The sequence below is a fragment of the Gopherus flavomarginatus genome, chromosome 5 (genome assembly GCF_025201925.1).
Source record: "Gopherus flavomarginatus isolate rGopFla2 chromosome 5, rGopFla2.mat.asm, whole genome shotgun sequence".
NCBI lineage: Eukaryota > Metazoa > Chordata > Testudines > Testudinidae > Gopherus > Gopherus flavomarginatus.
In genome coordinates, this window is record NC_066621.1 from 8,464,722 (window position 1) to 8,480,615 (window position 15,894).

General features: G+C 41.3%; 1 protein-coding gene across 3 annotated transcripts in view; it reads left to right on the forward strand.

The window, feature by feature from the left end:
- TRIM33 (tripartite motif containing 33) overlaps window positions 1-15,894 on the forward strand; it is a 73,227-nt gene that overhangs the window by 17,688 nt on the left and 39,645 nt on the right. For 2 of the 3 annotated variants that reach the window (XM_050954272.1, XM_050954273.1), the window contains exons 1-4: window positions 1,433-1,532; window positions 7,026-7,144; window positions 7,339-7,486; window positions 10,245-10,377. In XM_050954272.1, coding sequence (XP_050810229.1) covers window positions 1,466-1,532; window positions 7,026-7,144; window positions 7,339-7,486; window positions 10,245-10,377 — 467 coding nt within the window. In that variant the 5' untranslated portion in view covers window positions 1,433-1,465. Of the gene's footprint in view, window positions 1-1,432; window positions 1,533-7,025; window positions 7,145-7,338; window positions 7,487-10,244; window positions 10,378-15,894 lie in introns of those variants that run through there. The other variant, XM_050954271.1, reaches the window with a different exon arrangement.

Below are 15,894 nucleotides of genomic sequence, written 5' to 3' on the forward strand. Positions count from 1 at the left end.
ATGCTGTCTTGAAAAGATTTAGCTAACTTTATCCCACAGCATGAAAGGTCTTTGTAGAATTCAGCTTTTTTTCTGGCTGTTTTTCAGATCTTCTAAAACATTAAAGAAATAAAGAGAACTTTTTATGAAGTCATAGTAAAGAAGGCAGAATCTGAGTAAAGAGTTAGATGCAGTTTATTTAAAAGGACAAAATTAATTTGAAATCTAGTAAATTTATAATTAAAAGTACTTTTGAGTATTACACTTGCCACCTCTATGGTTTACGTAAGTACATTTTTTAATTAAAAAATTCTCTCCTGTATTTGTGAAAGACCCATACAAGCAGCTATCAGGGGAATCTGACTATTCTGAGAAAACATTGATGCTAACTGTAGGCAAAATACTCATGTCAAATCACAAAATAAAATGAAAAATATGTTTAAAGACATTTTAGATGTTACTCGACAGTGATAGATAAAATTTCAGATGGGTACGGTTTTTATGTCAATGTTTCTTTAATACCCTCCAATGTAGGTTAGTGTGGGATTTTAGAACCTATTGTAGGGGTTAATGATCTTTTTTTACTTCTTTGAAAATAGGAATAGTGACTTTCTTTTGAATATTTTTGAGTCCTTCTGTAGTAAAGCCAAGGTATTAATATAATATACTCCTGCATTGATATTCTCTTAATAAAATCTTTTTGACCCCAACAAAATGAATGTGTAACATGAGCTCTAAGCAAAACTTGACTTTTCAGCCTTTTTGCAGTTATCTAACAATGTAACACTCCTGGTATATAGTAGAACGTCTTCTGCTTGCATCTTTTGCTTCATCTCAACAAGGCTTTCCTTCATCTGGATGTTCTATCTTCTATTTCAGTCAAGAAGGTGAGGAAATAACTTCTATCTCTTAAAAATATCATTCAGATAGCTGAAGAACCGTTAAGATGTCCTAGCTTCTCACACTGCCGTTTCAAGATTGTAATTCGTTATCTGATTAATGGAGACTCACATTCCCTTTCTTGGGTCTGGCAGTGACTGGAAGGATAGTGACAATTCTTAGAAAGTGACAAGAATTCCCTTCATCCATCCTCCAGTGGATTCTTTTTTTGAGTAGTTGTAATAAGTCAGATCATTGTCAGTATGCAAAATCTACAGAGCAGTTACACAGGACTGAATTCCTTCATTAAACACTATGTACTCTAGGTCTTCTCACTCACAGGTGCCTCTTTGACCACACAGATTTAGGGGCATATTTCCCCACTTTTCTTCCTTCATGAATGCCTTCTGCCCATATTAGTGTGTTAGGTGAATTATTTCTCCTATTGGGGTCACTTGGCCCTTGTTAGGAACTTGTCACAAGGGATCTGGGAGTTTCTCTTCTCCCTCTGTTGCAGGCTTTGGAAACACTCTCTCTCCTGGTGCCATGACAGGGAGGAGTGGCTCATGATGCGAGAAGATGGCAAGTGAAACCTATGTCCATTTGAATGTGGTTGACAGTGCCAGGCAGGCTTTCCCTACCTGCTGGATTGGTGACTCAAACCAAATTTTCAGGTAAGAAGTTATTCCTGCTCCTTGATTAGATCAGACTTAGCTAGGGTTACATGAGAGAAACAAGAACCACTATTATCTGTGGTACTAATTTACATAGCAGCTGTGTGGTTTTGTGTATGATACAATGAACTCTTAAGGTATATCTATATTTTAGTGTAAGCCCAGGATTAGAGGGACTCAACCCAGCTGACCCTGTGTTAGAGAACCCAGGGCTTTAGGGTCTACACTGATTGTTAACTCTACGTTAACAAATTTTCAAACCTGTGTTCGAACCAGGGATTCTGGCATCCACACTGCAGCGCGCAGATCCAAGTCAAACCAGTCAGATCCCAAACTACCTAGTGGCCTCCCACAGTGTGGCTGCTCTAGCTATTTGACCGTGGTGCACTGCAGGAAAACATCACTGACCACCCTGCACATTACAGGAAGTTTGAACAGCTGCTAACACATTGTGCCAAGCACTCAGTTCTGTCTGTGATGGTTATAGCATCAGCAGCTAGTTTGAGTCTGACATGTCTGTGTTCTGCTCCATCATAAACTCTGTTAGGTGCCTTGGGTGGATCGGAAAACGCCACCAAAATGTCCACCAGCACCTCAGGGAAACGGCCTGTTTCCTGAAAGCTCTACCTGTTTCCTGACAGGAGAGAGAGTTGCCTCCTGTTGGAATACTGGAAAGGAAAACCTCCTTGTGTTCTTCTGGCTTTGTGATTAAAACATTGAGCCATAGATAGCTCAAGTACTAAAATATGCTTGTTTTTCTGTTAATTTGGTTATGTATTATGGAAGTTTTGATGGTAGTGACCAGTTTCTCCAGTTTTTTCTTTTCTGTAAAATTAACATCATTTCCACATTTTTCTTATACAGAGAGCTTATCAACGACGTTTGGGAGAATGGAACTTGGAGTCTTAATAGTTAAGATAACGCATAGATTTACTGATAGATATGTATTCTGACTGGAAGAATGCGGGACACAGGCTGATGCATTTTGCATAATGTTGCACAGGATATATGAAAACCACTATTATTGAAATTAATGAAATCTGAAACACGAAAACGACATTTAATGCGGAGGCTGAGAAGATAACTTTTTTTAGAAGGACTCTGTAATCCACTGAGTATATGATTGCACTCTTACTCTGGCTCTAATGAACGTAATCAGGAGTATAAATCTAGTGTTTCAAGGAAAATTCTGATATATCCTCCATACCCATTACTTTGTGGGCACTATATATGCAGTCACGTCTTTGCTTGCTCTACAAGGTCCTTCTTGTGATCTGAAACTGTAACTTGTTGTTTCTACCTCCTTTCATAGGTGGTAAGTTTATTTTGTCTCTTTTTTAAAATATTGGCTTTCTGCAGGTCACCCTAAAAATGGTGTGAAAATAGATTTTTTTTCACATGGGACCTCAAGAAGTGTTTGGCTCTTTATGTGAAAAATCCTTGAAGTACAACTGTTTTTCTTGAGTCTTGCAATATCACCCTAACCAAGATTAGTTGGCTAAATCCTCTAGAAACATTTGATGCTTGTTTATTCCCCCCTCATTTAATTTTCACAGTGAGAACCAGCGGCTGTTTTTCAAAAGTGTATTAAAGTGGTGGGACCTGACTACAGAAAGATCAGAGATTTGAGACCTCTGGTTTTATTAGTTTTTCTTCCACTGTCTTGTGATGAGCCTTGGAGAACTGTAGTAAAACCAAGGAGGGATATGTGATCTGTTTCAGTTTGTCAAGGGGATGGTGTTCCACTGAGAATACTTGTAGTGGTAATTGTTTAGTGAAGCCATTTTTTTCCTCTGTAATCTAGACTCTTGGTTTAAGTACCTTTTTGGAATTCTCACATAGTTGTCCATAATTAACTTAGTATGAAGAAAAAATCAAGGCTCTCCTCACCTTGGAGACTTCATTATATAAATAAGTGAACACTTGTGCACTTAGACAATATGAAACCATTGGTTATTTCTGCAAATCTAACCCTTGCAACAGTCCTGAGTTTGGGTTGATGCAAGATCTTGTCATCCTCAATTATTTCCCCGGAATAAATTCAGTTGCATGTCTGCATAATCCCAGCTATACATATAAAACGAGAGGGTCTAAATTAGTTATCACTCAAGAAAGAGATCTTGGAGTCATTGTGGATAGTTCTCTGAAAACATCCACTCCATGTGCAATGGCAGTCAAAAAAGCGAACAAAATGTTAGAATCATTAAGAAAGGGATAGATAATAAGACAGAAAATATCACATTGCCTCTATATAAATCCATGGTACTCCTACATCTTGAATACTGTGTGCAGATGTGGTCTCCCCATCTTGAAAAAAGATATATTGGAATTGGATAAGGGTCAGAAAAGGGCAACAAAAATGATTAGGGGTGTGGAATGGCTTCTATATGAGGAGAGATTAATAAGACTGGGACTTTTCTGCATGGGAAAGACACGACTAGAGGGTGGGATTTGATGGAGGTCTATAAAATCATGACTGATGTGGAGAAAGTAAATAAGGGAGTGTTATTTACTCTTCATAATACAAGAACTAGGGGATCGTCAAATAAAATCAATAGGCAGCAGATTTAAAACAAACAAAAGAGAGAATTTTTCTCACAATGCACAGTCAACTTGTGGAACTCTTTGCCAGATGATATTGTGAAGGCCAAGGCTACAATAACATTCAAAAAAGAACTGGATCGGTCCATCAGTGACTGTTAGCCAGGATAGGCAGGGATGGTGTCCCTAGCCTCTGTTCACCAGAAGCTGGGAATGCGTGACAGGGCATAGATCACTTGATGATGACCTGTTCTGTTCCCTCTGGGGGACTTGGCATTGACCACTGTCAGAAGATGGGATACTGGGCTAATTGGACCTTTGGTCTGATCCAGTATGGCCATTCTTATGTACGTCAAGAATTCTGAGGCGGTGACCATTAATTCTAGACTAATCTGAAAGCTAGTCCCTCAAAAGGTAGATATAATAAAGTAAATTCATAGATTTCTAGGCCAGAAAGGGGGGGCGGAGGGGTATTGTGGATATTCTGTTTTGACCTTCTGTAAGGCATGGACCATCGAACTTCCCCAAAATAATTCTTTGAGCATAACTTTTAGAAAAACCATCCAATCTTGATTTAAAGATCATGAGTGATAAAGAATCCACCATGACCCTTGGTAAATTGTTCCAATGGTTAATGTGGTTAGATGTTTGGCTGCATGTGTGTGTCCTCCCTGTGTGCTGCCCCAGCTCTGCGTAGACAGCTGGCACAGCAGACTTAGAGCGAACCACCCAATGACCACAAGATCCGTTAAGGTACGAAGGTGCCAGGTCAGATTTATTGTCGACAAATCACGGTAATAGCACCTGGCAGGCTCTACGAGGATGCTAAGACATATGCACATGACAGTGGATGCAACTCTGTTCATGGCAGGACTTTCCATTCGCCACTCAGCTGGACAAAGATATTCCCTCTGAGATGCATCTTTATACCCTGATGCAAACAAGTTAGTACTGCCGTCTGATATGGCTAGTTTTTACCCATCACCTTGTACATGGTGATTCGATCAGAACATCTCTATTACGTACTGTCATGCTGACTGATCTTTTAGGAGGAGTCAGTGTATTCCTGTTATCCTTGTGGAATGTTTTTGTACCATCCTTGATATCTAGATGTGTTTGTGTTAGTACTAGCTTCTCGGGCCTATGGCTCATACTATGTGCTTAGCACTTCTTACGAATGTGTATTTCTGCAGTATTAGCCCTGTTCTCGCCAGATTTTGTGGGAAGGGCCTGCCTCATACCAGGCCTCTGATACAAGGGCTTATGTCTCAGGCTCTCTTCTTACTACATTCCCCTGCTTTTTGTCTTTCTGTGTGGAGAATGTTTACCCATTTATTAATTAACCAGTTTATTAAATATTGCTTTGTTAGTATTGATACCCGAACACTGAACAAGATTGTTCTGAATAACATGTGCCTTACTTAGGATGAAGTGTTACTGATCCCAAAGTGTTACTGCTACTACCAGCGAATTTGTTTACCCAGTTTGTAGTTACCATGTGACTTGCTTTTTTTTTAACTAATTGGGGGTTTGGTTTTTTTTGGCCTTTATGTTTGCTTCCATTTGCTTGTTGATATTTATTTGTGTGTTGGTTAAACAGTTTAGCAATGTTATGCACATTGTAAATGGTGTACAACAATACAGTCAGAATTGCTAGAAATAGGTCATGCTAGAAAACATCCCTTCTTGAAGTTGAGTGGAGTGTTGTAATGTCCTACCAAAGTTCCTGAAAACAGGAAATTATTAATGTGACATCAGATTATCTAGCTACATTCCCATTTAGTTTAAATTCTGTATCTTCCAAAACCTTGCTTCCAAGTGCTTGGGCTTCTAGTTTTCGTTCTTGATGTCTTTCTGCTGTGGCAGTGACTTAACTGATCTCCACTGAAATAGCAACATCATCTTTTTTCCTAAAGTTCCCAGCTCTGTAGTTAAATATCAGTTTGCTCACTTAAATATACAGGATATTTCATCTGAAAATTCTTCCATCTAAAACATGAAATAAAAATATTTAATTTAACTCTGAGGTATGACCATCCAAAATGTCAATGCTTTATTCCAGTACTAACGTTAAGCTTATGTAGGGAACACCTTTAGTCTGCTCTGAGATTTATTTTCTTTTTCTGGTAGTTTCATTGCAGTTCGTATTAATTCATAGTGTAGAACGTAGTAAGGCTAATACAGCTAGGGTAATGGCTGACTTTTGTGCTGTTAAGGAAAACGCTGGTTTGGGGCTTAAAAATCAAAAGATTTTTAGAATATCCCTGTGGTATTCTGGTAAATCTTAATGGAAACATGTGATTGAGGTTCCGTTGCCTGCAATATTGCAGCGAGGAATGGTCTGCTGGACTACATTGTAGGCATTTAAAATCCTTAATGTAGTGTGGAATGATTGTATCCATATGACAAGAATTCAGATTGGAGAATATGGGGACGAAGTCGCTTGGTCTTAAGGCTCCTTTGACATTTAAATTTGTGTAATGAATCTGAGATGTAGGGAAGGGATGCAATGAGTAAAATAGTTAACCTTGCTTAGACAGAAAAACCCATGTAGCCAAGACCAAGTCCTTTAACTACATGATGTACTATACTTGGATCTTGTTGGGCAAGTCTCTAAATGATTGCATCACAATTCATACCAGCTGGGCTTGGCCTCCTAAAGGGAGGAAAGTCTCTTTAGTGGTGTTTGGGCCTTCGTTCTAAAGTTTTGGCCAAAACTTCACCATGTTTGGCCCAGTGTGGGTTTGTTAGGGTGTTGATATTAATCCTGGAGTCTGGTTTTCACTTAGCCAATCACATTAAGCACTCAGAAGATGGTTTTCTTTGTTCATTCTGGTCACTTGTCTTTTAAACTCACTTGATTCTGGCACATTGACTGTTATAAATTTAACTTTCATCGCTTTATTTCTTGATACCAAGGGAATGTAAAACATTTCTTTTGTGTGTTTGCAGTTGGTGTGATCCGGTGTCCAATATGCCGCCAGGAGTGCAGACAGATAGACCTGGTGGATAACTACTTTGTGAAGGACACTTCAGAAGCACCAAGTAGCTCTGATGAGAAATCAGAACAGGTATGTCTTTCTGCTTTTTTTCTTACTGCAGGTTAGGTACTGTTTGGTGTATGTGCATCTTGTAAGCATATGTGATTGAGCATCTAAAGAAATGAACACTTTTACTGGACTTTATTTACATGCATATTAAAGCCCCACAGGGAAATTGAATCTTTGTAAGTAACTATGTTGACTTGTTTTGTTCCTGGTTTTAGGTGTGCACTAGTTGTGAAGATAATGCTAGTGCTGTGGGCTTTTGTGTGGAATGTGGGGAATGGCTGTGCAAGACATGCATAGAAGCACATCAGCGAGTAAAATTTACTAAAGATCATATGATCAGAAAAAAAGAGGATGTCTCCTCAGGTAAGTTTGCTGATCTTTTGCCCAATCCTACCTGTCGCCTAGGAATAAAAACTATTTGGAGGTTTCTGGTGTGGGTGAGTGCATGTGCCCATACAACCAAGAGAGGAAGGATGAGTTGTATGTACTTATCCTTAGCCTATGTCTTTCCTGGAAGGTTTTTGAGAAAGGTAGGGGTAAGCCAACATGCAGTCAGTGAGCCTTGAAAGTGGAAGAAACTTGTACATGTTAAATGAATTAAAATGGCTTGGTCTGGTAATACTTAATACTGTTAAAAGGGTTTGTGAAGGAAATACATGAGTATAGAACAGAAAAACAGGGCAAGGCTTCTCTTTTTGTTTGGGTTTGGTTTTTTTAAAAAGTATGAGAGGTGCACCATCTTAATGAACAGAACTGACGTGTGTATTCTCAATCATACCAGATTACCTTAGTGACAAATGTATTTATTAACTGTGCAGAGCTAGGACAGATATGGGAGCGTGAACTGGGTTCTGTTTTGGCTTAAGTATCAATACAATTACTAAGTTCCAGTTGCAGAACCTTTCTGGTTCTCTCATTGCTAGTAGCAGAGCCAAACTACATTTCAGGATTCTAGGATGTATTTTCAAGGCTGATAGTTTAAAAAGGGGGTTGGGGGAGTGTAAAACAGATGTCAACTCATTTGGTAGAGAGGATTGGAATACACCTTTAATTATGGTCCATGGACCAGGGCTATGAAGTTTGTCATACTGTACCACCCTTTATATGCAGCAAGGCTCCCACAGGAGGTTTACATAAAGATTGAGCATAGAATATGGCCCTTGTACAGGATGCCAAGTTACTATTGCATCAGTATCACTAAGTGGGGATGCAACTGGCAGCACACTTTCAGGACCATCACTGTTTCTGCTTAGTATCTTCGCCAATTACATATGCAGTTAGACAGTTTCCTGGTACTACTGCGTTAACTGCACAAATTTGGTGTGAAATTGCACATCTAAAGTATTGATGACAATTTAAGGACCACATTTCTCATTAGGCTTTGCAGCTCACAACCTACTAAAATAAATGAGGACAGGTCACTCCTCTTAGAACTGTTTTCAGGGTATGTAAAACTACTGCATTTTCATTTGGAAGGTTTTCTTTGCAAACAAGGCACAAAAGATTTTTAAATTGAAGCTCAGTTTCTGCAGAATCTAAGTCTGTCATGTTGGCTGGTCAAATTATGACAGACCGATGTTCTGTTCACAATAGTGATATCAAATAAGTTGAGAGTATGTAACTAGTAAACTCGTGATGGTAGTTTTGATCCCCTTTCAATGTAGTTGCACTTTAAGTGCTTTCCAGGAATTCCTGGTCTATGCCAAAACTGTGTTATTAATGACTTATAATGCTTAATATTAATGAAAATTGGTTTGATTAGTTCAAAAACTTGTAGTTCTAGCAGCAAAATTAAACTTATAAGAGGCTTTTTGATTTCTGCTTTAAATTTGACATCATTTACTAATTCATAAGATCTTACACTGGTAAATTTTCAACTTCTGAATCTGACTAGGTGGCAGTGTGTCCAGGTAAAGCAACAAGCACTGGCTACCTAAAAAAATGACATTCTTAATGTAACACCTACAAATATCATGACTTTGTCAGGATGGCAGTACAGCCAGATTTACCTTTCAACGCTTCGCTGCGAATGTAGAGTGTTAGAAAATATCACTTCCATATTTGGGACTGTTTTAATACAGTCATCGTTCCCTAGAAACCGAGCCACATAGTGATTCTTAGTGATGTCATCAGCTGTGGTGAATTATTTACTCTTCATGTACACCTCTACCCCACTATAATGCTACCTGATATAACATGAATTTGGATATAATGCGTTAAACCAGTGCTCACGGGGTGGCAGGGCTGCGCACTCTTATATTGGGGTAGAGGTGTACTTGGAAGAAATTATCTATTATATGTTAGTGATGGTTTGTTAGACCATGTGAAATATATCTTCAATACTTTAAAATTTCTTTAGTGGAAGACCCAACTTTATATTCATGTGTGCTGTCTCTCCTTACAATAACTTGCATCATGTAACAAGCTTCAGACAGTACTTGAGGATACAAGGAAACTTTCACTTACTACTTCTCTTTAATCCTTATCTGCTTCATCTTCCCAAGACTGTTTTTCCTCCACAAGTGTCTTCAAAGGGTCATTGGGCAATTTGGAATCTCAGAAAGAATTTTTTTGCCTTTTATCCTTTATTTGCTTGTGTGTACATTTCTATTATCCAGCCCAACTGCAGCTCAGATAACTAGATGTTGACCAAAATGAAATTCCCTAGTAGTAGTAGTAGGTGGTGGTGGTGACTTTGACATTTAGTTTTCCCATTAAATGTGATTTACTGCTATTTTGTCAGGGTTTTAAAGAGGTAATTTAGAAGGTCCCTGGGTTCTTGACAATACAAAAATTTGAGAGGTGTTTGAATCTTCAGATAATGAGAGTGAAATGACATGTGGCTTTATAGTCAAACAAAACAGCTTGATTTGGGGTTTTTTAAAGCAGGGAAGGGAAAGCAATCCCCAGCTTTTTTTGCTTAAAAGTAACACACCTGGAACTACTGACGCTGTAAATGTTTTAATAAATACATATTTACAGTAATATGCACTGACTTGCCTGAGAATAAGTTTGTAATTATCCTTGCCTGACTTCTTAAGTCTTACCCAGCATGGCAGTTAGAGATTTTTCTCTTCAAACTTTATTTTAAAATGCAAAAATGGTTTGTTTTTAAAAACAGAGGCCGTGGGAGCATCCGGTCAACGTCCTGTTTTCTGTCCTGTACACAAACAAGAACAGTTAAAACTTTTCTGTGAAACATGTGACAGACTGACATGCAGAGACTGTCAGTTATTGGAACACAAAGAACACAGGTACAGTTATTAACATGTCTTACCTCCTTGGTGCATTTTCTCAGAGCAGGAGGAAGTGAAATTAATTTCAAGCATTTGTGTAATTAAATATTGCTGTATTTATTGTTCATTAGACTGGAATGCTCTTTTGGTGAGGGGAACTCACTAGGCCTCCTTTAAGGTCCTGAGTTCTACAGGTGAGTTAGATCAGAAGTATAAATTAATATTTTAGTCTCATCCTCATCTGTGGTGGATACTTATAACAGTCACATAATGCTACATGGCTGGCTGCCTGCTTATGTCTGGTGTAGCAAAGGGTCCTGCGATTTGTAAGGGTGGTGCATTGGTAGAGCTATGTGGGACATCTAGGACTGGATTCAGAGAACTGCTGGTCAGGGCTTGAGGTGAATTGACAGTAGAGGTTAAGGTGTAAACTTGCCTGGCACTCGGTGGAGCTGCCACTTTAAGTTGTACACAAATGAAATATAAAACTGGCACAAGCCTTGATTTAAAAAAGTGGTGCTTTGAATGAATGCAGGCTATAGTAGTGAACGATGGGTGAGGTAGTAATTTTCTGGAAAGGTCACATTTTAATATGATACATACTGTGTAACTTTTAGGCTAAATCACAAAGCTTATATATAAGGTTTGCATCATGGATGAATGTACTTGCCTAATACAGTGGGCTGAAGTCTGATCCACTTGCCTTGGTGTGTTGCTTTTCTGAAAGTTATCTAATTCCAACTAAAAATGATGAGGCTGGTAACATATAAAGAATGTAAGTTTTCCTCTCCTTTTGTATTAGTCTTAAGAAATTATCTGATCCACTGGAGAGAAGGAGCTGTTGAAGAGCATAAAGTCTTTGAAGTCTTATGGTTGTGCAGTGATTTGAATGATGCTGTTTGGGAATTTTGGTAAGTAGTTATGCAGTGGTGTAGTAAGGATTCTAATGTGCAAATATATATTTCAAGTAATCAACTATAGAAATAAAACTCTGCACGTTGGGAGCTTTAGCAGACCATTGCAGAACTGCTTACTGCAATCTGTCTCCAGACAGCACTTCTCTGTAAAGCTGCTCTTTCAGTTTATTTGGACAATGGTTTGAAACAGCTGATCTAGCCATTTTTAGTTCCTTTCCAGCATTGTCAATGACTTCATAGAACATTAAAGCAGCTTAATAGAGAAAACTTAACTTCTTTAACTTGTAACAGTTACTGACAGTTTCATAATATAAGCAATTTTGGCCCAATTTTTTTTCATACTATTTGATTGTAAATAGCCTCAAAATACAATTACCAAGAATATTGATGTCTAGGGTTTGTTGATAAGCTTTTGCTTGGTAGCCTGTTTTACATTTCCACCTGTTGTGCACTTGACACTAACTGATTAACAATCCGTAAATAGACACATCTTGTTTTACAGTGTATTCTCTTCCATAAGACTTCACTAGTAACCTGCTTTCAGGTGCCACTAAATAGAAACATTTATTTAAAATCTCTCTTCTGGGTGCAGCTGTAAATTACAGACGGGCAAGATGTCTGCCTCTATTTTAAAATAAAACTGGGATTTTGTTTATGGAGCTCTGTAAAATGTTTAAGTAAAATCATGTCAGGTGAATACACACAGTTTTTAATCTCCTGCTTATTCCTCACCTGAAATCCTAATCCTCTGAGACACAAGAGGCTGTTGAATCACTATCTGAATAGCCACAGGGCACACTGTTCAAACTCCAGAGAACTTTGAGGGTAGGAGCTTTTGGGGAAGCTGTAGAAAGCTGAGATTCTCTTGTGGCAATAGGCTGACGTGGACTAGTTGGTTTAGGTTCCTTCCAACCCAAATATTAGAAATTAGAGTAAAATCCACTAAAAGCAGCAGTGGTGTGCCAAAAGCTTAGCAATAAATAAACTTAGTAAAATTTCTTTTTTGCCAAAGATGATTCTCTTAATCTTTTTATCAGAGACACTGCATGAGAACAAACAGAAAATTCCATGCAGATTGAGTGATTTTTTGGTATCTGTGGGCCTTTAATACATATTTCAGGATTTGTAAGGTTCGTTTCCTTCTATATGGAAAGTAACATTGTTATGCTGATTTTGAGGGAGGAGGCTCTTTTAATTCAAACTTGTCCATTGTTAGTTCAAAGTGGATAGCATTTTGCCAATGCAAGAACTGAATATACTGGTCTAAGGGTATGGCTACACTTGCAGCTGCACAGCGCTGGGAGTTACAGATGTCTTTGTACAGCTGTGTAGGGAAAGCGCTGCAGTGTGGCCACGCTGACAGCTACCAGCACTGCAGTGTGGCCACATTTGCAGCATTTGCAGCGCTGTTGGGAATGGTGCATTATGGGCAGCTATCACACAGAACACCTCGTCCCATTTTGGCACCGTGGGTTGTGGGAAGGGGACGGAAGGGTGCAGGTCATTCCGCTTCCTGTCCCAACACCCCGTGATGCATCGCTTCACATCCCAGCAGTCACTGTTTTTCTGTCCACATTTGGCACCATTGTGACTCTCCCAACGGTTTCTGTGCAGCGCGATTTCTGTGGGAAATGGAGCCCGAGCTGCTGAGGAGTATGCTGATGAGTCTCGCCAGCCCATCACGTTTGACAGTTGAGCTATTCCTTCAGCTCCAAAGTAACAGTGAGGAGTCCGGCAATGATATTGAGTCACCTGATGCATATGACGCTAAATTGCTTGTGGCATTCACGGAAATGCTCAGCACCATGGAATGTCGCCTTTGGGCTCGGGAAACAATCACTGAGTGGTGGGATCACATCATCATGGAAGTCTGGGATGACAAGCAATGGCTGCAGAACTTTCGGATGAGAGAAGCCACTTTCATGGGACTGTGTGCTGAGATTGCCCCCAGCCTGTGGCGCAAGGACACAAGATTGAGAGCTGCCCTGTCAGTGGAGAAGTGGGTGGCTATTGCAATCTGGAAGCTGGCAACTCCAGATAGCTACTGATCGGTCACGAACCAGTTTGGAGTGGGAAAGTCCACCGTTGGAATCGTATTGATGCAAATTTGCAGGGCCATTAATCGCATCCTGCTAAGAAGAACCGTGACTCTGGGGAACGTGCAGGACATTGTGGATGGCTTTGCACAAATGGGTTTCCCTAACTGTGGAGGGGTGATAGATGGGACGCATATTCCTATTCTAGCACCACCCCACCTAGCATCCAAGTACATTAATCGGAAGGGGTATTTCTCTGTGGTTCTCCAGGCGCTTGTGGATCACCGTGGGCGTTTCATTGACATTAACACAGGCTGGCCTGGAAAAGTGCATGATGCACGCATCTTTCGGAACAGTGGCCTGTTCAGGAAGATGCAGGCCGGGACTTTTTTCCCAAACCGGAAGATCCCAGTAGGGGACGTCGAAATGGCCATTGTGATCCTTGGAGACCCCCGCTTACCCGTTAATGCCTTGGCTTCTGAAACCATATACAGGGAGGCTTGACAGGAGCAAGGACCGGTTCAACTGCAGGCTGAGCCGGTGCCGAATGACTGTGGAGTGTGCTTTCGCCCGTTTAAAAGGGTGCTTGCGATCTCTGTATGGGAAGCTAGACTTGGGGGAAAGCAGCATCCGCATGCTGTACTCTCCATAATATTTGTGAAGGGAAGGGTGAAACATTCAGTCAGGAGTGGACCTCCGAGGTTCAACGCCTGGAGGCTGAATTTGCACAGCCAGAGAGCAGGGCTACTGGAGAGGCCCAGCACAGGGCTTCAAGGATTAGGGATGCCTTGAGGGAGGAATTTGAGGCTGAAAACCAACAGTAATGTTTGGTGCCTTGCACGGGAGTGAAGTGCAGTGGTTACAACGTTAGTAGGAATCTGTTTTTCCTAAAATGATTTGCAGTGCCTGTTTTTCCTGGACTACGGTATCTTTCACTTTCTGCAATAGTAAAGACTGTTTTCAAAGCCAAGAATTCATTTATTGAAAAGAAAATAACTTTCTTGACAGACACACAACATTTTGGGAACCTAAAAGGGCAGTGGGGTAGGGTGGTGAACTGTACAGTCACAGGTTTGAACATGTCCTGTCTGGAGTGCTGTGCAATGACTGCTGCACTTCAGGATGCCTATACTGCATGGTGATGGGGGTTGAGTGCAGAGGGTAAGGGTCGTAGTTCTCAGGGCTGGTTGGTGAACGTACAGGTGTTGGAGGCAGCTGGTGGTGGTAAGAACCTGGATGCTGGGGAAGGGGGTTTGGAACTGACATTGGGGCATAAGAGAGAGAGCTTTGGGATGAGGGGGAGAGAGGGGCCGGCCGGCACAGTAGTGCTCTGCCGGCGTGGCTGCGAGTGACTGGATAGAGTCCGTTTGGCACGCCAGGATGCTTATCAGCTGCTTTGTGCTTTTCTTCTTAGCTGGTGCGTTTTTCTGGTGGATCCTGCTTTCCTTTTCCCTCCAGTCCTGCAGTTTTTTACTCTCTCTCTGGCAGAGTGATTCATAACTGCTTTCAGCATGTCTTTGCTTTTTTGTGGCTTCTTCCTGAGGTTTTGTAGCCTCTGAGCAGTCGATGATACGGGCAGTCGAGTAGTCAAGGACACTTTTCGAAAGGCAGAAATGGCAACAGTTAACAGAGGCAGCATTGTTTATAATCTCACCCAGACAGTTATTCCCACACAGTGAAGGAGTTTACAGTCTTCACTTAGCATACTTTTTCCATACCAAACAGAGCGCACATAACCCACAGGAGCCACGAAATGATGAGTAAGGGGGACTGATAGCTTCAGGGATGTGCAGGGGTTTCTGTGCATTGGGGAAAGCAAACTGCTTCAGGGGGCATCTACATTGAAGTCTCCCAACATTTTCCACAGGAGTTAATCCTGGAAGATATCTTGCTGCTGCAGGTCACCTGGGAAGAGCGGGAGGGTCTTCTGCAGCAATGCGGATTCCGCCCTGGCCCCTGTGCAGCTTGCCTGTGTGCAGCAATGGTCCCCCCACCCCTCGCGGCACAGTGGTGCAGACGCGTTAGCCTGACTGGGACAAGGACCACAGTGGCTCTCCCTATAAACTTTCGCAAGCGCATTGCCCACGCTCTGGCTGAAACTTTTGAAGAGATTACCGAGGCCGATTACCGCAACGTGATAGACCACATCAATGGGCTATTCCACAGCTAGGCATGCATGCATGCAGCCCTAACCCCCCCACACACCCCCGCGAAACATTTCCATCCTGAAAATAAAAGCCGCTTACCGGGTAACCCGCTCCTCTGCTTGTCCTTCACCAAGTACCGGCTTCTGCAACTGGCTACCTTCCTCCTGGCTTGAGAAGAGCTCCTGGCTGCATGCCTCCTGGGACTCCGGGGTGTGTCCCCCCACCCCAGTACCCTCAGTCTGTTTCCTCCCCCACATCCCTCTCCTCCTCCTTCTCACGCCCCCCCCCCCCCCCGCTCTGAAGTGGTCGTCGGATTGGCAGTGGAGTCACCCCAAGTATCGCGTCCAGCTCCTTGTAAAAATGGTAGGTCGTGGGGGCAGTGGCAGAGCGGCGGTTTCCCTCGCTGGCTTTGCCATAGGCACTCTGCAGCTCCTT